Source organism: Balaenoptera musculus, chromosome 3 (assembly GCF_009873245.2).
Source record: "Balaenoptera musculus isolate JJ_BM4_2016_0621 chromosome 3, mBalMus1.pri.v3, whole genome shotgun sequence".
NCBI classification, from domain to species: domain Eukaryota; kingdom Metazoa; phylum Chordata; class Mammalia; order Artiodactyla; family Balaenopteridae; genus Balaenoptera; species Balaenoptera musculus.
In genome coordinates this window covers 29908204-29932210 of record NC_045787.1, presented here as the reverse complement: position 1 = coordinate 29932210, position 24007 = coordinate 29908204, and the positions used below count along the sequence as shown (strand labels likewise).

Sequence of the window (24007 nt, the reverse complement as noted above, 5' to 3'; positions counted from 1 at the left end):
CTCTAGGACATAAATCACAGCAAGATCCTTTTTGACCCAGCTCCTAGAGAAATGGAAATAAAAACACAAATAAACAAATGGGACCTAATGAAACTTAAAAGCTTTTGCACAGCAAAGGAAGCCACAAACAAGACGAAAAGACAACCCTCAGAATGGGAGAAAATATTTGTAAATGAAGCAACTGACAAAGGATTAATCTCTAAGATTTACAAGCAGCTCATGCAGCTCAATAACAAAAAAAAAACAACCCAATCCAAAAATGGGCAGAAGACCTACATAGACATTTCTCCAAAGAAGATATACAGATTGCCAACAAACACATGAAAGAATGCTCAACATCACTAAGCATTAGAGAAATGCAAATCAAAACTACATTAAGGTATCACCTCACACCGGTCAGAATGGCCATCATCAGAAAATCTGCAAACAATAAATGCTGGAGAGGGTGTGGAGAAAAGGGAACCCTCTTGCACTGTTGGTGGGAATGTAAATTGATACAGCCACTATGGAGAACAGTATGGAGGTTCCTTAAAAAACTAAAAATAGAACTACCATACGACCCAGCAATCCCACTACTGGGCATATACCCTGAGAAAACCATAATTCAAAAAGAGTCATGTACCAAAATGTTCATTGCAGCTCTATTTACAATAGCCAGGACATGGAAGCAACCTAAGTGTCCATCATTGGATGCATGGATAAAGAAGATGTGGCACATATATACAATGGAATATTACTCAGCCATAAAAGGAAACGAAATTGAGTTATTTGTAGTGAGGTGGATGGAGTTAGAGTCTGTCATACAGAGTCAAGTAAGTCAGAAAGAGAAAAACAAATACAGTATGCTAACACATATATATGGAATCTAAGGAAAAAAAAAAAAGGTCATGAAGAACCTAGTGGTAAGACGGGAATAAAGACACAGACCTACTAGAGAATGGACTTGAGGATATGGGGAGGGGGAAGGGTAAGCTGTGACAAAGGGAGAGAGTGGCATGGACATATATACACTACCAAACGTAAAATAGATAGCTAGTGGGAAGCAACCGCATAGCACAGGGAGATCAGCTCGGTGCTTTGTGATCACCTAGAGGGGTGGGATAGGGAGGGTGGGAGGGAGGGAGATGCAAGAGGGAAGAGATATGGGAACGTATGTATATGTAGAACTGATTCACTTTGTTATAAAGCAGAAACTAACACACCATTGTAAAGCAATTATACTCCAATAAAGATGTTAAATAAATAAATAAATAAATAAATAAATAAGGTACATGGTCATCATAAAAAAAATAATAATTAAAATAAAAAATAAAAATGTTTTCAGCAAAATAGCCATATTATGTATACACAACATCAAATCATGACACTTAGCTTTCATGTTCCACTTAGCATTCAATAGCCATGCTCCCCTTCCCCAAACTGCCAAAATCAAGGCATAAATCAGTGTCCAAATTTTCCCAGCCATGCTTGCATACCACTTTTCCTTTCATTTCGCTGCCCAGGTAGATAATAATTGAGTGTAAGAACTAGGCTCCTTTCAACAAATAATGTTGGGGAAATCGTATATCCATATGCAATGAAATTGGACCCTTACCTTACACTATATACAAAAATTAAATCATCATGGATCAAAGACCTAAACCTAAGAGCAAAAACTATAAAACTCTTAGAAGAAAACATAGGGGAAAATTTTATAACATTGGATTTGGCCATGATTTTTTTGACATGACACCAAAAGCACAGGCAACAACAAAAATAGGTAAACTGGACTGCATCAAAATTAAAAACTGTACATCAAAAGACAAAATCAACAGATTAAAGTGAAGACTGGTTATTTAGTGGGTATAGAATTTCAGTTCTGCAAGATGAAGAGAGTTCTGGAGATTGCACAACAGTGTGAATGTATTTAACACCACCGAAATGTACACTTAATAATGGTTAAGATGGTAAATTTTATGTTATGTGTATTTTACCAAAATTAAAAAGAGAAAAGAGTAGGCTCCTGAACTTGGGAATAAGGAAGAAGGAACCCCCTTCCTGGGACAAAAAGGGGGCCCCTTGGAAAGGGCCTTATTAGCCTTCAACTTGGGGCCACGCCTAAAGCAGTGCTTCTCAAACCATCTGTGGTGCAAGGCCAGACTTTGTTTTCTGATTTCCCACCACTTGCAGATAAATATTTCTGGAAAAATTAAAAGACTACAAAATACAGATCCAAAATTTTTATTAGATTCAATAAATATACCGAATTGCTATAAAGTTTTCTAAGCTTATCTTGTCAGCACTGGCTGGTGAAGCACACTGGGAGTAGCGTCTGCTAGCAGCTCCACCCCTCCCCTTGCTTGGGAAAGAAAGGCTCTGAAAGCAGGAAGCTGAAACCAGACTGTGGAGCGAGAATCTGCCTTCTTAACATAAACTTTTACACATGATGAGCTCCCTCCAACTGCAGGAAAATATTTTTCACATCTAGAGAAGCTGGCCCTGTATGATGCTCCTGAAGGCTTGGTGAAGGAGTGAAGCCTGAGGTTGCACTCTCACAGGGCCACCCGTTAAGGAGCAGTCTTTCATTCTCAGGAGTACGGCATGGGGAGGTGAAGGGAGACGTGGCCCACAGAAGGAAGTTTCCCCCATTCCAATCCATCCTGCCCCCAAAACCAACATTCTTACAGCATAGTTCAGCACCTTCCATAAGAGCTGTATGTTGTCGGCTGAATAGAGACCAGGTTCTTCAAAAAATACTATTTGACTTTAGCACAATGAATATCTCTGTCTAGTCTAGGAAATGCCAGTGTTTTATAGAAGCAAAGTGAGAGAATTACAACTTTAAAATTTGTAGCTATTCTTTCTTGTCAGCAATTTTTATCTTTAAATTTATTTCCAGCAGTTTTTCTTTTGAGATTTTTTGGAAATCCATATATGAGGAAGACCAAAAAAAAAAAAAATCAATTCAGGATTATTTAGGGCATTTAAAACAGACTTCTTTAGTCACCACTTTTCAAGACAATGAAGAACAGAGATGATTAGACAACTTCCAGCAGAGTTAGGAACAGAACCAGGAGATTTCTTCCTTGGGGGTGGCCTAATTTGCCCTTGGCATAGAAAACTACTATAAAAATAAATCAACAATGTCAAGCAAGAGCAAAATGACACATACAAAAAGATAAAATGTTTTGAGAGCACTTAAAAGCTGGTGCAGAAATTCCTACTTTTAAAACCAATAGGAAACCAACAAATAAACAACAAAACCCTCTAAGCCCCTTCTAACCTTGTCACTGGCCACATAAAATGTATTCCTTTCTGGGCTGCTTGAAGAAATGGAATTTATACACTGATCTTAACATAGACTCTTTTGGGTGCTTCCATGAGGAAAAGTAGAACAAACCAAACCAAATGGGCACTGAAGACATGGCAGTAACTCAAGAAATACACATATAAATAAATAATGTGCAAAAAACATATTCTACTGCTTCAAGAAAGCATTTCCATTACCAGCCATTCCCTGTCTCCTCCTACTTAAGCAGTTCCTGAGTAATTCTATTACCTCCTTTGTCAAGAGACAGGAAGTTGTCAACTCAAATTTACAACCTCATGGCAGATTTACCTCAGTTGCCCAAAACGAAAGCCTACAAAGGGACTGACCTGAAGAAGAAGAAGGTAAGGGGAACATTCCATTAAGCCAAAGCATTGTGCGTGCTCAACAGGTTAATGGGGATAAGGTAAGCCTCGCTGAGAACCATTAAAGTATCCACCTTATTGAAATCAGCTTTATCCAGACTATTTATTTCATTGATTTACTGTCCACATTTACCCATTTTTCTAAGTGTTAACCGAAAACTTAAACTTACAGAAGGCTGATGTGAAACTTGTATTTTCCAGTTTGATTAACTCACTTGACAAATAGTAAACATTTTTCACTTGACTATATATGTCATCTTGTTTACTAGAGTTACCAAGAAAAGGAGAGCAGATTAGATAGCAACATAGTTATTTACTGCTAACCATTAAATAAACTAATCAGAGGAGGGCTGACGGGTTTTCTGTTTTAGCTTCAGTAAACTCTGCATTTGCTAATAGTTAATATTTCATGAAGTACATATAAAAGCTTAAGCAAATGTCTTTCTCAAATCTATACATTCTGAATAGCTGATACTTTGTGCTGATTAATTTCCCCCTCGGAACATTTTTTAAACTGAATTCTCAAAGTTATTTGTACAAAGGGAGTCTTTTCCAGCAACTGTGTGTTACAGAAAAATGACAGAAGCCCAACAGAAACCGAATCCCACCACCTTCAATGTTTCCATCCAGAGGAATTTTGCATAGAACGGTCAGTAATGAATAAAAATTCCCTCTGTAACCTTTTCGAAGGGCATTTTTTGGATACAATGTTTGTGTAAGAGATTCAAAGTGTCCTTTCAAAGATTCAAAGGCTGTCCTTTCTCTTCTAAGCTCTAACCTAGGCTTTCTACACTCCTCCTTGAGTGCTCAGGCCAGAGAGAAGTCTCAGAATGTCTCTGGCTGCAATGGGAAGTCCACACGTCAAATTCTTTTTAGTTATGGATATTCTCCTGATATGATTCATTCAAAAAGCATAAAGTGAGCTCCAGGGTAACAGAATGAGTATGAGGGGAAATCACTTGTAATACTTAATCATCAGTATGTGACTATCAACCACAAGCTTTTTTGGCTCAGAGCCCATTGTTTATTATGAAGGAAAACCTCAAAGCCAAAGTCAATTATAGCCATGACTTGACAATCTGACACACTTGTTAACCCTGTTAGAATGAATGCGGTCCAGATGAACTCTGACCCAGTCATCACAATTGCAGAATTATTAAGATTAAATAAAGGCTTGACCAAAAGATTCCACTTGAAATGGTCCCTTCTTTCTGGTGAAGAGCTAATCAAAGATAATTTTTATGTATTTATTTATTTACTTACTTATTTTTAATTTTTATTTTATATTGGAGCATAGTTGATTAACAATGTTGTGTTAGTTTCAGGTGTACAGCAAAGTGATTCAGTTATACATAAAAAATATTAGGGATGCATAAAAAGATGAGAGGCAACAAGATATTTCTAGATAAAGAATGTTCTATCTTCTTCAGGAAATGAACACATAATATTTTGGAAAATAGCTAAACACATCTCAGACTCATTAAGTAGGACATACTAACTCATAATGCTTGTGTGAGAGTTCAAAGACTGGGTGAGGGTGGAGAAAGGGACATACATGAAACCTGTGGAAACTGGGGGGAAAAAAAAAGAAAAAGAGGGAAAAACAAAAGGAACCCTCTAAAATCACCATTAGCTACTTTATCAGTAAGTGGGTAAACAAGTTAGAATGATTAAATCTTTGAAGAGCACACAGGCCTGAGGTAGCCCAGGTAACGTCAAAATGCCCTCTCTAAGCTCACATTTATGAAACATATAACGGTGTGCCACAATTTCTACTCAAAAACACATATGAAAGCTGGGCATTAGTGTAACTCTACTCTCTTACTTCATAGATGGCGAAATAGTCTCAGTGAAGTTAAGTGAGTCTCAGAGCAGGAACTAAACCCCAGGACTTCTGATTCTTAGTCTAGCTTTCTTCCACTATGCCACACAATAATCTTTTCGGCTTCACTATTATTCAACTTTTCCAATAACTACTATCAGTTGCTTTGTGATGAGAAGCAGTACACTGTAGTAGTCAAAAGCAGAAGCTTGACTTTGAAGCCAGACCACCTGTGTTCAAGTCCCAATTCTGCCTCTTGCTATCTGTATGGCTTTGGTCAAGTTATAAGCCTCAATTTCCTCATACGTAAAACTGGAGCAATAATACCACTTTCCTCATAGGACTGTTGTGAGGATTAAATGAATAATATATAAAGTTTTTACATTACCATATAAAAGTGTCATTATTACCATATACCTTGCTTTTGGCTATCAGATGTTCCTCACTTCATATTTTCAAAAGTTAGATGTCGAATATATTTGATAAAATAATTTGCATATTAAATACAACACAGCAGCTTGCTGTTTTTTTAAAAACCCTGGGGGAAATACTCTTCTATGTAGATAAACTGTCTTCAGTATGAATCTCTATAATCAAAATAATCTATTCTATACATTTGAATTTTCAGAAGTGCTAATCACTTGTAGTTTATTTTAAATAATAACTTTTTTAAAATTATTACCAGACTTTAGTGTGCAAAATAATCACCTGGAGAACTTCTTTAGATGCAGATTCCCAGCCCCACTCTCTCAGTCTAATTGAGCTGGGGTGAAGTCTAGAAATCAGAATTTTTAACTTTCCCACTCTTATCCGCAACTCTGACACAGACAGTCCACAAAAATCACTTTGAGAAACACTGGTCCTTCCACAGGAATACGGTGGTCAGTGATATCAGTCATGTAACCGTAACTCACAAAAAAAAGTAATATTTTTCTCTGTGGGTTTCTGTCTCTTCCTGGCACAAATAATATATAAATCTTTACTCACTCCCAGAGTGATCTCTTTAAATATTGCCTAGTAATGCAACATGACTTAAATGTATCCTTTATAGACGGGAATGATATTTTAATGCATATACACACATATCCACGTATCCCGTATCAGACAAGACACGCACACTGAAAATTAAATTGACTGAACCAGCAATAATGGCAGCTTATCTGGCAAGAAAAGTGACCATGGCTGACAGAACTGTCAGGCTGTCTGGCTACTGGCCAGGGTTCAGGTTCCCACACACAACTATCCCTGTTGATGTGTAAGCTAATAGCATTCTGGATCTTTATCCTGCCCACTCCCCAGCCAGCTCCTTTCCCCTCCCTCCAGCAACATCTTTTGACAAGAAACTGTAACTGAATCTGCCCATGTATAGCTAAACAAGAGTCCTCTGTGATCCCGCTGTGTTTTAAAACCTTCATGGTTACATTGTGAGTGCCAGGAATGAAACTTAAAACACTCAACAATAAAGGTAAAGCGTTAAATGACTCTTTGTTCTCATCACTGGAGAATAAAGGTGAGTGTCATGTGCAAGCAGGCAGGTTTGTGTAATATCTAGTTGTGCTTTCCTGTGATAAAGCAAGATACAGTAAATCTTCATTTCATCACTGACACAAGTCAACTGCAGGGAAGAAAAACAACCAGACACACATTCTCGATTACAGTGACCTTTATGAAAAGATCCTTTTAAATATTAGCTTCCCTTCAAACACTGCCAGTTGGCAGTAAGCAGTATACTGCAGCAGGTGAACACAGGAGAAACTGCACTGCAATTCTGGCTAACAAATCACATGCCATAGACAGTGCCATGAACTTAGTATGCAGTAAATGTGAGGTGACAAAACTGAGTGGAAGGAAAGAGATGGGAGCAAAATGCAGCAGCAGAAAGGTGTATATTAAGAGAGATCACAGTCCTCCGAAAAGCTCATTAAATTAGGGATCAAGAGAAATGAAGTCTAATTCTAATTGCAATCATTGTGAATTGCAAGTCTCTAAGTTTCAGTGTACTCACATGTAAGGTAAGGATATGACAACACCTGTTCTACCCATTTTGCAGAGCTACTATTAAACTAGCATATTATTCAATTGTAGATATCACTAAACCACCTACAATGCAGGAAAATGTCATTAGGTAACAGAAACCAATGAACAAAACCAATTTCTGCTTCAATTAATTCTAGTTAAAGAAGGTTGAAAATCTGAATGAATTCTTTTCCAAGAAAATATTAATTACCAAGCAGACTCAGAAGAGTCAGAATATCCAGATAGTCTACTTACCATGAGGGGGTGGAAAAGAAAGAGAAAAATTAAGGAATTACTACTCACCCTCCCCTCCACAAAAGCACCAGGCTTCGACAGTTTTATGGGTAAATTCTATCAAATTTTTACAAAGTAGATTTAATGGTATTCAAAACAGTTTGAGAGTACATACAGAAAAGGAAAGCATACAAAATTTTTATGAAGGCAGCCTAACACCTGACAAAGAACAAACCATAAGCATGTGAGGGTCATACCAAAGAAGTGAGGATGATTCAATACTAGAATTTTGTAATATAATCATATTCATTGATCAAAGTAGAAATACAGAGGGAATTCCCTGGCACTCCAGTGGTTAGGACTCCGAGCTTCCACTGCAGGGGGCATGGGTTCGATCCCTGGTCCCCTGGTCAGGGAACTAAGATCCCGCAAGCCATGAGGTGCAGCCAAAAACAAAACAAAACCCCAAAAAACAAAACAAAACAAAAATAAAGCAGAAATACAGAGATACAACAAAGGAATTCAATAAAATTCAGCATCTATTTCAGATGAACATGCCTCTCATTTTTGTACAGTGTTTTCTTCGTATAGGATGCTCTTCCTTTGGATATCTGCACAGCTCATTCCCTCATTTCATTCAAGTCAAAGATCACTTTAGCAGAGGTCCTATCCTGATCACCATATCTAAAAATAGCGCCCCTCTTTCTCCCTGATTACTCTATGTCCCCTTATCCCTATTTTATTTTTCTTCACTGCACTTGCTACCATCTAACACGTATAGATTTACTTATTGTCTGTCTCTGTCCACTAGAATATAAGCTCCATAAACCACAACTTAGTACCTGACATACTGTAGGTGTTCAATAAATCTTTGTTGAATGAATAAATAAAATAAAAAGAGATGAATTCTTCTTTAACATCTTGTATGTGTGTGTTTTCAAAAGCTGTCATGCTTTACAGAGAAATACCATTAAATTGAACAATATGAAATTGCCGATATTTGACTTTTTTTCATCTACAGAAAGGGCAATTACATATGTTTTAACCGAATCCTGTTCAAGTTCAAAGTAAGAAAAGGATGTGCACTATCACTGTTATTATTTATTTTATTTATTTTTAATTTTTTGGCTGTGTTGGGTCTTCGTTTCTGTGCGAGGGCTTTCTCTAGTTGCAGCAAGCGGGGGCCACTCTTCATCGCGGTGCGCGGGCCTCTCACTATCGTGGCCTCTCTTGTTGCGGAGCACAGGCTCCAGACGCACACGCTCAGTAATTGTGGCTCACGGGGCTAGTTGCTCCACGGCATGTGGGATCTTCCCAGACCAGGGCTCGAACCCGTGTCCCCTGCATTGGCAGGCAGACTCTCAACCACTGCGCCACCAGGGAAGCCCTCACTGTTATTATTTAATATTGTTCTGGCAGTACCAGTCAGTACAATTAGATAAGATAAAGAAATAGCAGGTATAAAAATTGGAAAAGAGGAGGTGAATTTATCATTATTTGCATATGATATAATTTTATGCCTGCAAACCCCTCTAAATCTGACCGCATTAAAATAAATTTTTTTCACATGGGGGAAAAATGGCATAAACAAAGTAAAAATAAAAATGACTGACGGGACTTCCCTGGTGGTGCAGTGGTTAAGAATCCACCTGCCAGTGCAGGGGACATGGGTTCGAGCCCTGGTCTGGGAAGATCCGACAAGCCACGGAGCAACTAAGCCCGTGCACCACAACTACTGAGCCTGTGCTCTAAAGCCCGCGAGCCACAACTACTGAGCCCACATGCCACAACTACTGAAGCCCGTGCACCTAGAGCCCGTGCTCTGCAACAAGAGAAGCCACCACAATGAGAAGCCTGCGCACTGCAACGAAGAGTAGCCCCCGCTCGCCGCAACTAGAGAAAGCCTGTGCTCAGCAACGAAGACCCAATGCAGCCAAAAATAAATAAATAAATTTATTAAAAAAAAATGACTGACTAGTAGGAATATTTGCAATACGTGACATACAAAGGGTTAAGCTCCTTAATATAAAGAACTCTTACAAATCAGTAAGAAGAGGACCAATCAACCAATAGACAAAAGGGCAAAAGACATAAATAGAAAGTTCACAGGAAAAAGAGGCTTTTAACATATGAAAAGATGCCTAGAAAATTTTTAATGAAAGTGTAAACTACGATGGAATACAAGGTTTCACCTGTCAGATTGACAAAGATAAAAGGATGAGGGGAAGGAAGCTCTGATACACTGAATAAGTTGGTTAAAAGTCTCTTTGGAGGAAATCTGGGCACTATCTATACAAATTTAAAATGCAAATATCTTTTGATTTGGCAATTCTATTTCTCGAAGTTTTGCATATGTGGTCAAGGAGTCCAAAGATATTAATTTCAGTATTGTTTATAATAACAACAGACTGAAAGCAATGCAAATGTCCTTCAATACTGTACTGTTTTAGAAAAGCATAATATATCACACAATGGAAAATATCAAGAAAGTATACAGTATGAGCTAGATATGCATGAATGGGTCTAGTCCAATCTCCCAAGTAATAAATAAAGCAAAAAAACCAACCAACAATCAAAAACAAAGACCAGCTTGTAAAACATGTTATATACCTGTTTCTAAACAATAAATGTTTCTACACATATGTCTGCTCATTTATACATGGACTCTCTCTGGCAGGAAATACAAGAACCTGTCGGCAGTGGGTATCTCTAAGTGGTAGAACGAAGGAACTGGGGGTTAAAGTGAAAGGGAGGCTTTCAAATTTCCACTGTCTATGCTTTAGCATTGCTGGATTTTTAAAAAATTGTGTGCATGTATTACTTAAAATCTCAGACGTGAAAATTTTGTTATCAAAATAATAAGTTGTTAGAAGTTAGAACAATAACCTGGAAGTTCTAAGGCCAGGTTCCTGGTTTGGGTTCTAGCAATAACTTGCAATCCAGTAGGTTCTAAAAGTTACCTTCTCAGTGTCTCATTTTCTTCAGTGGTAATTCTGACACCTTTCTATGAATTATATATTGCTAATATCAATCATTAATCAGCAAACAGCATTATTTCAATATTTGTGGAGACACCTCAATGATTTACTTTGTGTACAAACGTACACACGTCTATTTGGAGCAGTTTGCTATCAAAATGATACATATTATGTTTGGCAAATTTTAAACCATGGCTCTGTTTACTCTTCTTTCCTCAGCTAATTTTTGGTATGCTTATAAACAAGTTTTTTGAAGTATAAAAAGATCCTTAAAAATAACAGAAAATAACTACTCCATTAAAAACAGAAGTGTCAGAGGCATAATCTATAAGCGTATCTGAGTGCCAAGGATGTGTTGACGTATATTAGCTTATACACACACAGATTCTATACAAATGAAGGCTACATGCAAACTATTTAGCTGGCCAGCCTTGATATGACCCTCTTAGCTGTTGTAATATTATCCAACTACTTGTTCAGAGATGTTCCATCTGTACTGTCTGGTTATTAATACATGTTGCAAACATCCACCACTGACGTTACACAGTAAAGTCTGTTCTGCTACAACACATATAGCAAAGGATGCGGTGCTCCCCACCAGGGGCCCGCAAATCCCTTTAGCATTTTTCTGCAGGGTGCTTTCACTCGCAGCAGCAGCACCGACCTCTCTCTGTCAGAGGGCTGCAGCAGGTTGCTAAAGCCCTGATAGCTGGAACTGCCTGAAATGTCTCCCCTGGTCCCATCTCTAGCCATCACCAAGGACCAACAGATGTTGGAGTGAAATACTCCAGTTACTGTGTGCTCTGACCAGGGTCTCCAGGATCACCTGGTGGGACTAAGCCAAAGTGACCCTCCCTGGAACTCTGTTTAATATTGTGCACTTTCTTGGCTTAAATCATCTTTGTAAGAGTCTTTATCTCAGGGTCTGCTTTTAAGGAACCCAAGCGAAGACAGTGTGTTTTACTTTTATGCAAAGTAGCTCATAATGATCAGCAGATAGGGGATCAATATCAATATAACATGTAAGTTGAGTTGGTTTATAAAGTTGGTTTTCTTCTAGCATAAAAATGTTTTGAAAAGTAATCAGAGTCCAGCTTTCTCGTAATTGAAGAGAAAACTTTAGCAATACATAAAAACATCAAGACAAAAGCTGAATATGCTTCCAACAATACAAAAATACTCATACACAAATTTATTTACTGTGTTAGTAATTGCAAAATACTGGGTGCAATCTAAATATCCATACATAGGAGAGTGGTGGAATAAACCATGGTACATCCATGCAGCGGAGCACTATACAGCTGTGAAAAAGAATGAGAATGAGCTCTATGAACTGATGGAGAGTGATTTCCAGGGCATACTGCTAAGCGAAAAAACCCAAAACCCAAAAGACTATTTATACCATGCTAACCTTCATGTTAAGAAAGGAGGGAATATAAGAAAATACAGATCTGCACATTTGTGCAAAAGAAGATAAACCAGAAACTTTAAAAGAGAGTGGTTACCTATAGGGGTGAGTGGGAAAAGGACTGAAAGAAGCAGGGGTATTGGAATGGGGGAGCAGGGATGAAAAGGGAGTGACACTTCCCTGAATATATCTCTTTTAAAGTTCTGACCCCTAGCACCACAGTGACAGTTCCTATACCCTACCCACACCCTAAAAAATAAAGGAATATAAACACTAAAAATAAGCCTAACTTCATTTTCAAATGAATAACATAACCACACTGATGGGAGTGGAGAAGAAAAGAGCTAAGTAACTTGACTAGACACTGTAAGGATAAAAAAAGACAAGAAGAGCTGTACACAAATGCTGTAATTCAGTTAGGAAAAGCGCTTCTCATGGGCGGGTGGCAGTTAGTAATTCTAAAACGATTTTAGGTGTAGACTAGAATTGAACAAATAAGTAAATATATTGTAGATAATATGAGCTGGGTTTCTCACTATTGGAGAAAGAAGTTACAAATATGAAAAGGGAAAAGGTTCAATGAACCCTGTGGTACAGGTTTGAAATCAGGGGCATCAGTTTACACTCGTACTATTTAAAATATACATACAGATAGATACATACAGAAATATATATGTGTGTATATGTGTAGGTTAGTATACATACATGCATTTCTGAGCTTTGCTGGCTGAGAGGACCTAGAAGCAATGACATTTTAGTAGCAATTAGCACATCTAGCACCAACCTCTTGGTTTCTAAACATCATTCTCCAACTTAAAGGAGCCAGGGCTCCTTGGAGAAGTGGTTGATTCTAGGACTGTGGCAAAACAAAAACAAAAACAAAAACAAAGATGAGCCTGGAACATTTTGTGGTGCCAGAAAATAAGGATGTGCTAAAAAACAAACTAACAAACCAAAAAAAACACACCTTGTTGAAAGAATAAAGGAGCCATTCTGAAGGAGATTCTATTGGCCGAAACTGGAACAATGTGAGCGACAAACTAAATAATGATAGTATTGGATTTTAACCCACAGAATAAAGTATTTTAAAGTCCACACTTATATTTAAAAACTTGAAAAATAAAGAAATGTGAGAGGAGCAATTCTTCCTTTTAGTAGAAGTCCAATTAATAAATGTAGAAAAAAAGAGGGAAAAAGAAAACACCACTAGGGAAACACCACAGTAGTAACTGCTGCAGGCAAATCTATCCATGCATGATAAAATGAGAGAGCAAAAGTTTGAGAGACAGGATTTGCCTAGTCTTAAAATATTACTCCCAAGCAAGTTATTAACTCAAAATGGAATGATAGTAACTTGACAGTGGAGAAACTTGGCAGACATCACCTTAACCAAGTGATCAAATTTATCATTGCCAGTCATCAGACTGAGGGACACGAAGTCCCTGATGTGATGCACTGAGAAGGATATAACATCACTCCTGTGTTATTTTTGCCAAAAATGCATAGTTTTATTCCAATCATGAGAAAATATCAGACAAACACAAACTGAGAGAAAGTGTACAAAATAAAAAACCAGTGTTCGTTGAAAGCATCAAGGTCGTGAAAGATGAGAAAGACTGAGAAACTGTTATGACTGGAGGAGACAAAGGAAAAGTAACAACTAAATGCAACGTGGGATCCTAGATAGGACTGTAGAACAGAGAAAGGATATTAGTGGAAAAACTGGGGAAATCATATAAGGTCTGTAGCTCAGTTAACAGTACTGTACCCATGTTAATTTCATGGTGTTGCCAATTAATTGTACTACGGCCATGTAAGGTGTTAACATCAGGGGAAGTTGGGTGAATAGCATACATGAACTCTCTGCCTTGCTTTTACGATTTTTCTGTAAGTCTAACGTTAGTTTACAATAAAAACTTAAAACCCCAAAATTCTACAATATTACTGTTCTTTAGTGTAAATGTAGCTGGTTTAGTGTTTTTAAGAACCACTACATGTTCACACGTGCGAAGCTAGTTGAGGGAATCTGAGCAGGCAGGCTCTACTCTGCCTATGTTTAAGTGTTACTTACAAACACAGCTCTACAAATAAAAGTTAATCCTCAGTAATAGATTCTACAAACTGTTTCCTTTCATTTGCTTTTAACCCTCCCTAACTAAGATAATGCAGGCAGGCAGTGATTTTCTTTCTTTTTTTTTTATCACAGGTAGAATGGGTTTCACATAATGGGTTTATGCTAGGCTATAGATCTAATGGAACTGGCCTGGTTTAAACATTTACCGTTTAGAGTCCTCAGATACAAACAAATGCCTAGGTTTCAGGACCATGAGTACCTGGCCATTTTTCATGCTTAGGAATAAAAAAGAAATAGAGAAACTAGAACCTCAAAGCAGCCATTGTTATGTTCTTCCCAATTCATTAAACATAATATATTTTAAAAGGCTGTTCCCGTACTTGGAGTATGCTGGAGAAACCCAATATGGGTTGTCCTCGGCTGCTTTGGCGTGCCGCAGAATGGCTTCCCGGGGATTGCTGTCATCGGTCTTGTCCAAAGCAATGTTCTTCACAATGTATGATGACAGAGTGCCCCCGTGGGTTCCAACCCGGCCACCACGACCTGTTCCAAAGGAAAAAAAACCAAATCCAGAATGGAGTGAGCCTATACCTTTTGTACACTGGGCTTATCTGACAAGGTTGAGAATCCCTCACTGCTGGCTTCCGAGGCGGACGGTTAAACGAATGACAGAGTAGGGTCAGGGATTCAGGTTTACCTGATTTTTGTCATTCCCTACAGAATCAAGGCTTTGAGCACTCTGAGGCTTCTAACAGACTTTGGTTTGAAGCACACAAATCTCAAGAGTACTTGAGTATCGTCCTTTCAGCTTTCATTTATGATAATCAAAACCAAAGTAGGACATCAACAAACCTCAACTTCCCCATAACATTTTTAAATAGAGACATTTTTTATTATGCCTTAGTTGCTTAATTTACACAATGACACCCATGTAGGAAGAAATACAAATAGTTTGCCATGTGTATGCCTTAAAAAATTCCTCAGGCATGAACACATGAAATTCAATTAATAAAAACAACCAATGATCATTAGGTGCTATTTTAGATTTAAACAAACATATCTTAGGGCTTGCCATCTTCCAAGTACCTTGTAGGAGAGAAAACAAGATGAACAGACTGATTCACATTATTTTACTGTACTGTAATTGCTCTGGACAGGAAGCTCCACATGGGCAGGAATTTGTTCCCCACTGGATCCCCAACTGCCAGCCTGGTTCCCAGTACTCAGAAGATGTATGACTTTTTAGGAAGATTAAAAAGAAAAAAAAAAGAAAAGGAAAAACAAAAACAAAAACAAAAAACCACACCACATGAAAAGTCAAGTAGCACTAAAAGATTAATTTTATAAGGCAGGAAATAACTGCCGAAGAATCTGTATGGCCAGTAACTAAGTGGAAGGAGAGGAAGGAGAAAGCTCTCCAGGCTGATCTGGTGGGGGGAGGGGGTCTGTAGGAAGAGATAAATCCAATTTGGGAGAACTCAGAAGACAGAGAAGGTTATTTTCAATGAGCAGAATGGTTTAAATACAAAAGTACAGAATGAGGGAAGTTCACTGGGCATTTGGGGGCAGGAATGAACCAACAGTCATGTGAGAAGATCAGAGTAGGAGAGAGGTGAGGTGTAAAGCTCAAAAGTGTATTAGATTCAGACCGAAGAGAACTCTGAATCTCTGGAAATGCAACTGGACAGTGTAAAGCTTATGAAGATTTGGGGGCAGTAGCAATACGAAAGCTACAGGAATTGGGAATAAAAGCTGTGTGTGAGATGAACGAAGGTAGGGTGGTGAGGAGAGAGACTTGAGAAGGTGCCTAGTTAGAAGGGCTTTTCAATAATCCAGGCAAGAATATTATTTAGGAACTCTGATTAGGATGGTGGCAGAGAAAATGGAAAAAAAAATTGAGATTGGTATATGAAATATTTTCAATGCTGAAGGGTCAGGCCAAACAGATACAGGTCCAGAACTCAGGTTCACATGGATGAACAAGACATAAGCTTTAAGCATGTGAACATAGGACAAATGGAAACTATGCAGGTGATAACAGAAAACGGGATTCTAGTAAAGGTACGTGCTATATGATAGCCAATGCTGCCTTGCTTTCTTCTGGTACCTACTTTCTTAGAAACTCTAAGGATTTTTATTCATCTTCTAGGGAAATGGGCAGCTCTATTTTATTAACACAGAACTAAATGATGTTCACTTTCTGCCTTGTGTGAAACCTAATCCAGCCTAAATTCTGTTCAAAGTACCCAGTGTTGCATATTAAGCCAATATTGAGAGCAGTGGTTGTTAACACTGGGTCCCAAGGAGCCCCAGAGTCCCACCGAGGTCACCTAAAGGGCTCTAGTTGGAGACCAAGCAGAAAGGGCTCTGGGCTTCCTCTCTACTTCAGCACAGCAGCTCCATTTTTATCAGTTTATGCACTGGGTTTCCGCATCAGATCTTTACACAAGAAGTTCTGATGTTAAAAGAAGACGTTTGAAAACCCCTATTTAGTAAAATCTCTGAAGGCAGGCATCTAGGCCCAAAAGATCTTCCAAATTCTGTATCTATTACCCCACCCTGCCCCGCAACCCCCTTTGCAAGTCACTAGTTAGATCACGGTCACCTGGGCCTGCTACAGGAGGTTCGGGTTTGTGAGACTTCAGGGGATCCAGTCTGTCCTTCTCCAGCTGTTTCCTTGTACTCCGCTGGCGGGGCTCGCGGAACATAGGCAAGGCATGAGCTACGAGAAGTCACATTTGAAAAATTTCATTATGATAATAACCCTTCCATCCAAAAACATAGCTAACGCATGAGTAAATGAAGATGAAATGGAAGTCATAATGACAGCCTTCATCTAATAATAAAAGACAGTCTTACTGCAACCAATTAGCCAATTTCGTTTGAGACCAGGCTCACTGTTCACCTCTCCTGGCAACTAATGGCGCTCAGGAAATGCCGTCAAATACCGTCACAGAAACATTGGTGAGGCTCCTCCCCAGCTCCCAAACCATGGGCAGCAGTTAAACTTAATTTCTGTGGTTTTGAAAAGAAACACTAAATGGGACTGCCTCTTGTTTTTTCTTATAGGACCCAAATGCGAATAATGCCAAGAGCTTGCCTGTCAGCCCTGAAGTTTCCTCAGATGCCTCATAAACACTGGAATCACTTCACACATTTCTGAAATGTGACCACCTCTCAGGAGGAGTTGACAGCACTGAGTAACCAGAAGGGAGGAACACTTATCCCACTGAAACTGGGATAAAGGTTGCCTTGAATGCAAGGAGGTGCCTGAATCTCCTGACATGGTGACTTGATGGGGACTTAATCCTTCTTCAGTATGGTCGACAAAGGAATAAAAATCAAAGTAATATTTGTCCAATTGTTGTTGTTCAATGTCAGAATTAAATTTCAGAATATTAAAGAAAAAAATGTATTAAAAAGGGAAACAGTGTGATATTCTGGTGGAGAGGGAGAAGACTATTGGGGATAGAATTAAATATCTTTTTTTGACCAAAAAAAGTACCAGAATAATTTCTTTGAATGTTTATGTGCAAATTAAAACCCCTTTAAAAGAGAAAACTGGGGGAGAGTTAAAGGAATAATAGGGGTTTAAAGTAAATTTATGGTATGAATGACAGAAATGTCTGTTAACACCTAAAAAACACTTCCAGTACCCCTCCTATCCTCTACCCATACTTCCAGCCTAGGCCAGAGCCATATCACTCACTAGTAAAATATGCCTACCTTGAGTCAGGGGAGCTGAAACACAGCCACCCGTCACTCTGTTGGGCAACACGACACAACAGTATTTTTAGGAGGGGGAAAAATAGCTTTTCACTTCAAACGACTGCAGGAATTTAAGTAGGCCTCATGTAATCACATGAGTTAGACTGGTTATGACACCGACTTTAACACTTCTACTCTTGCAAAAAATGTCACCGGATCTCTTTACTGATCATCAGCTCCAAGGGACATGGTCTTACATGAGACCAACCACCAGGGAGAAAACCCAGCAGTGCAGCGCCCCCTGGTCTTTAGATGGAGCCACTGATAAAAGTCCACAGGGGCATCTGCTAATGACAACTGCTACTGCATCCAAGATCTCCTGCCTAGCCGCAAGCTGTGACAGGTCTGAGACTGTGACTCTGGGAAACAAAAACCTGCCAGATTAACGAGGTTGTGCGACAAACCCGAGAGAAGCTGCTCTGTCCTGGTAAGATTTCTGATCATACCCCAGGTAGTTCATTTTATATCTGAAGGTCTCTGGATCAGTCTATCACATGGTCACAGAATTTAGGCTTTTCCCTTTTGGGCTGAAAGTTACATGAAGTAACCCTGTCTCCGTGATGGGGCACAGAAGCTAAAGGGGTTAGCTATTTTATGACCCCCAGTCCTGAACACATGAAAGGGGTATTTTGTAATATATGCCTGAACTCGGAGGGCTTTTTCTGTCTCTAAAGCCATGAGATCAACAGCACACTAGAACAGAAACAGATGCATGATGGAGAAACCATGCTAACAACTTACGGGTGATGATGTAGTCCTGGGTTAGAGTCTCCGCTTGTTTCGCCTTCCGCTGGGTTTTAACCACGCATAATTTCGCTCCCCTGAGAGGGGTAAAAGCAAACGATTTTCTTTATTTGGTCTCAGAAACAAAGTCTAGGTCAAAAGCATTAGATACTTTCAGGAACATGCTCTGTACACACCACCTCACCAAGTCCTTGACCTTCTAAGGACTGGCAACAGATGGAGCCCTTGGTGATAAGAGATTAAATGTATGGGAAAGCAAGTCTGAGTCAGTGGTTACTACTCTGTGAAAGGGTTAGAAAGGTCACTGCAAAACAAAAGGCCAGTTTAAAAAATCTATAGAAATAACCTAAAATTAAGATCTTAAAGAGATATTAATAACATTAATCAACCTTTTCACCCTAAAGGTCATAGGGTTCAAATTTTAGTTTATGTCTCAGATGAAAGCAACCTAGGTAGTCTACAGCCCAAGTGGCATTTGTCTACAACTCAAATACAAGAGTACAAGTGATCTGGAACTGAGTCAGCTTGGCAGTGTTGCCAAGGGGCTACAGCCCAAGAATGTGTGGGATTAACCAAAAGTGTGCTTAGAACACTTCACTTCTACTTAGCAATAATGAGCATCCGTTTCAGGAGAAACAAAAACAAAGAAGCAAATTTCTTAAAGTAAAGATTCCAAAGATAGGAATCTTCTAAAGGGTGCTATCAAATGGGGTTCACTATTTTCTCAAGTAAGACAGACTCCCTCCTCTCATCCTAATTACATTAGCATTTTCAATTTCTTTATTAAAAAACAAACAAAATCCTATTTGTTCTTAAAGACCACAATATATAACTTTATTTTATAGGGCAAAGGTTCCAACTCCAGAAAATTCAGAAGGAAACAGGACTGTCTGCTTCTATTCAGAGCCAAATTATAGTCAATACATATTTACTAATAGAGGATGGGTTTCCTTTCCCCTGAAAGAACATGGGAGCTCAAAACAGGTTTATGGGGGACCCCAGTAAATACAGCATGTGAATTTTAGTACTAGCTAGCCAAGGCTTACTCTAAAGAAAGAGCTAATTACTCACTATACCTTAACAAAGAGAAACAAAACCATCTTTTTTTGGGTTGGTGACACATGTTTACCTTTGTGCCCAAGGAAAAGAGAAGTAACTGAGAGAGTGACTGAGCCTCTAGTGAAGTTTTCGGATCCTTGAAGCACACTGGTACGCTTAAATTTGGTATTTTGGGACAGACATGGGATTGAAGGGGAAAGTAGCTGTGCTGTCCTCCTCTGCCGGCAGAGAACAACCCTGCCAAACATCCAAGCCGGCACCTGATAAAAGCCCAAACAGAAAGGGAACAAAACGGACTAGCCGTTTCCACTTCCTATAAGTGGTTCGTTCCCTGCTTTGTTAATCCCTTACATGCATCACTGCTAATGCCACTGTCCAGGGTGGTATGCAAAGTGGGCAGGCCTTTTTCCCCCCTTGCACTCAACATTTCAGCTAAAGAACTGCAAATCCCCAGGAAACTTTCACTTTGAATTCTGTATGGATCAAGGGAGATATCCAAATCCTCTTTAAAGCACAATACTAGGAGTTTGAGGCTTTACTCTGTGCCAGCTGCGTTTTCTAAAAGGGTGGATCCCCATCAAAGAGGGAAATAAATAAAAGTGGGGGTGGAAAAAGAAAACCCTCCCCCAGTTGCTGTCATCCATCTAAAACAGGCAATACTTATGAAATACCTCTGACTCTTGTTGGGGTCATAATAGACTTTAGCCAATCCGTTTCCAGTCCCCACCATGATCTGGTTCAGCTTTGGATGCCACAGGCAGCGGACAACACTCTGTAAAGGAAAGGCATGGTAGTCAACTAAAGAGGGCACATAAACATGGGAAAAAAATTCCGCTGGTACTTTGATGGCTTGTTTACGAAACTGAGTATCACCCTGATGATTACCTGTAACTTTTAGGGCATTTTCTTCTAAACCATAGGGTCGTGTTCCTGAGGTTGAGTTCTGTTCTATCACTTGTTATCTGTGTGATACTCTATAAAAATAAAAAAGATGCTCCCTTCCTGACATCTCTCCTCTCCTTTCCTGACAGCCTTGAAACCGCAAAGTTGGGCTTTCCCAGCTCTGCTGCCACATGAGGCTGGCATCTTAGAATGTTGAACCCACATAACTCAGTTCATTTTACCACGAAGCAGATTTAGATCTCAGTGTTTCATGCTTTTATACACACAATAAATATGCCCCTCTGGACAGCATATTGAGGCCAGGTAGCTACTGTTTTTAGTTTACAAAGATCGAAATCTCATAAAGCTTTTTCAGGAACAACACACGTTTGCAAACATTGAATAATATCTCCCTATCTATGAGATAAACCAGCAGGTCAGTAGCAGAAGTAAAACAGAGATATGGAATATAAAACCTTGACATTAACCTGAATGAAAAGCTATTTAGGAGAAGGTTCACTGGAAGTTATGATCCTGTGAGTTCATCACTAGTAAGGAAAATAAGTGGTACTCTGGGGTCAGAAAGAACCACGAGTTCTCAGTGAGAAGTACAGACTGCTTTTAATTTTTGCTGAAGTAAGAGGGCAGAGGTGGAAGAGATGGCAGGGATAGAATTAAGGGGGAAAAAATGAAGCTAAGGTTGGTAGGCAGAAACAGCATGTGCTGGATTCTGCAGATCTCACTCTGATAGAGCAAGAAATGAGTGGAAACATTAATTCAATGATTATCAGGAACCTCTCACGTGCCGAGCAATGTACAAGGACTAAGGGAAAAAGGGTACAATTAGATATTGCCATTTTCTGTTCTAATATTAAAATGCAAATCATGGAATTTCTGTCTCCCAAATAATCTACCTTGGGCTGCATTTCTTTGGTTTCTTCTCCCCAGCCATCCAGCTCTTTTCTTAAGACAGAATATCTGGGAATCCCTGCAACCCCTTTTGATAGAAACTCTGGCTCCCACCTGACTGGCCAAAAAAAAATGCATATAGTTAAATGGCTACAATTCCTACTCTGAGATTCCTGAGAAACTAAGGAGGAAATGTAAAAGAGTCTGCACAACTTCTAATTCATGTCTGACAATATTCGAGAAGAGTGGTTCTTAAGCTCTGCACCACTGAAGAGCGTTGAGATGATCTATTGAGAAAACCAAATCAGAGGGGTTGTGTTTCCCCTGTCGTCGGGGGAAAACTAAGTTCAAAGGGCAGGTTTTCACAGTTTTAAGTTTTCTTTCCACAATTTTTCTTAAACCTGTGGTGCCTGCTACCCAATGTCTACTAGCAAGTGCTAAAAGATGATAAAACATTTATAATGGTGAGGGAATATTAACAGAAAAACTTGAAAATAGTAAATCATATTTTTAGTAAAATATGAAAATAGTAAATCAAAGTTTGACTCTTAGGGTGTGGGGTTGTTGTTGCTTTGTGCATATGCTCATGAAACTTACTTTATAATGCATGTGTCTAAAAAGTCACATTTTCTCCTAATAAAACTGTGCCTGGTTGGTAAGATGGAATTAAGTGTATCAATAGTTCATGGTCTGCAAAGCACAACCTGACTACCAGGTTCTCCGCCACTGAAACTAATTTGAGAAGCACGCCTAGACCACTGGGAATTTCCAGATGGTCAAGGCCAGGCATGTGGAAACATGAAAAGAGTCTCAAACATAACTTCATATCTTACCTAGAATAAGGTCATCCAAGCCAATACTCATCTCCTTCAAGTCTTGGCTTAAGTGTCATAACTACCCAGACCACCCTATTTAAAACTGCATCACACAACTCCCCTTACTTTCCTTGTTTTTATAGCATGTATCCCATTTTAAAGTACTATATAGTTTACTGTTAATCATGCTTATTGTCTGCCTCCCCTACTAGGATACACGTTCCACACAGGCCTATCTTCATCTGTTTTACGTAGCCAAGAATCCCAAGTGCCTAGAATAGTGTCTGGAACTCAATAAATGTTTGCTGCAGGGATGAATTAAAAGTTACAGTTCACCCAAGCCTAAACGGATTGCTTTGCTAGGTGGAGGTAGAGACAATTTTCAACTTAAACTCACTACTGCCTAGGAGGGATAATTTGATTTCTCCAGATCATTATTATACTCAAGTACCCCACAAACAGAGTAGGGTTAGCTCCCTGCCAACGCGGGCCTAAAAAGAGGGATGTGCAAGGACCAGAGAGCAAGGGAGGAGAGTGAGAGGGGCTTTCAAGGGCCTTCAGAAATCTCAGCACCCACAAATCGCCCCAGGACAACTTTAAGGACATAGCATTAAAGTTATTTCTCTTCCTTGGTTCTCTAGAGATCTGTCTAAGCAGTCTAAGATTACTGGTTCTCAAATATGTTTTCAAGTGAGCAGGGTGCAGAATTGGAAAAGATCCACAGTGTAGGCCTGGTAAATTCCAAGACACCCAGCCAAACAGGCAGTTTCCAGGGGCAGCAGGTTACTGTTACTCTCTCCCTCTACGCTGAGGGTGTAAATGTTAGAGAGAGGCAACGGCCCAGGCCAACAGACGGCTTTCCAGGGAGTCCAAGCTCAGGGCACTGCACCTCTATTCCTGTTCACAGCTTTTACCCTCTAATGCCCTTAGACACACACATGGCTTTTTACATGGAAGCAAGGAGAAGGCAAATGAGACCCCTTGAACTAAACAGTCATTCCAGAGCTCCATCCACTGTGGCAGTGAGTCACCAAAGCAGCCAATGAGGACTCTGGGAGCAGTCTGACTTAAGCAAAAGATACTTAAGGCTCAATTACGCTACGACTGGCTATTAATCAAATATTACAAGGATTCCAAAACACGGAATGAAGAAACAGAATTCAAAGTCAAAGGTGGGTGGGCTTTTTTTGTTTATTAATATTTATTGTGTATGTTTAGCTAACCTTCGTAAACTTTGCAGCTAATGCGGCTCCACACTTTGTCCTGTCAAGGAAATGCATCTTATAGCAGAGAGCTGGCCATCTGCCAAACCAAACAAGCCCTGAGACGGCAGCGAGGCTGGGGAGCAAGGAGAGCTGCCACGCTGCTAACTTGTCAAACACACATACTGGCTTTTACTTAACAACAGTGGGACACGTGCCTGCTAGAAGCCCAAGGAGCTATCAGAAGACAGATGAGCTATAACTACTTAGAAGGAATGCATTCACTCAGTCAACCATCCACCAAAGACATCTTCCATCCTCTGTTCTTGAAGAGGGACTTCTGTAGCTGGGGGCTTGCCACATCCAGACGTACACATTTGCTGAGTGACACAGCAAATGAAGGGTAGAGAGCACATCTGAATTA

The 24007-nt window shown here is 39.4% G+C and overlaps 1 protein-coding gene across 3 annotated transcripts in view; it reads right to left on the bottom strand.

The window, feature by feature from the left end:
- Positions 1-24007, bottom strand: part of WDR70 (WD repeat domain 70) — a 309011-nt gene that overhangs the window by 5139 nt on the left and 279865 nt on the right. For all 3 annotated transcript variants that reach the window (XM_036848060.1, XM_036848058.1, XM_036848059.1), the window contains 4 exons: positions 20447-20547; positions 18714-18793; positions 16810-16926; positions 14585-14747 (listed from right to left, as the gene is read on the bottom strand). In XM_036848060.1, coding sequence (XP_036703955.1) covers positions 14585-14747; positions 16810-16926; positions 18714-18793; positions 20447-20547 — 461 coding nt within the window. The remainder of the gene's footprint in view (positions 1-14584; positions 14748-16809; positions 16927-18713; positions 18794-20446; positions 20548-24007) is intronic.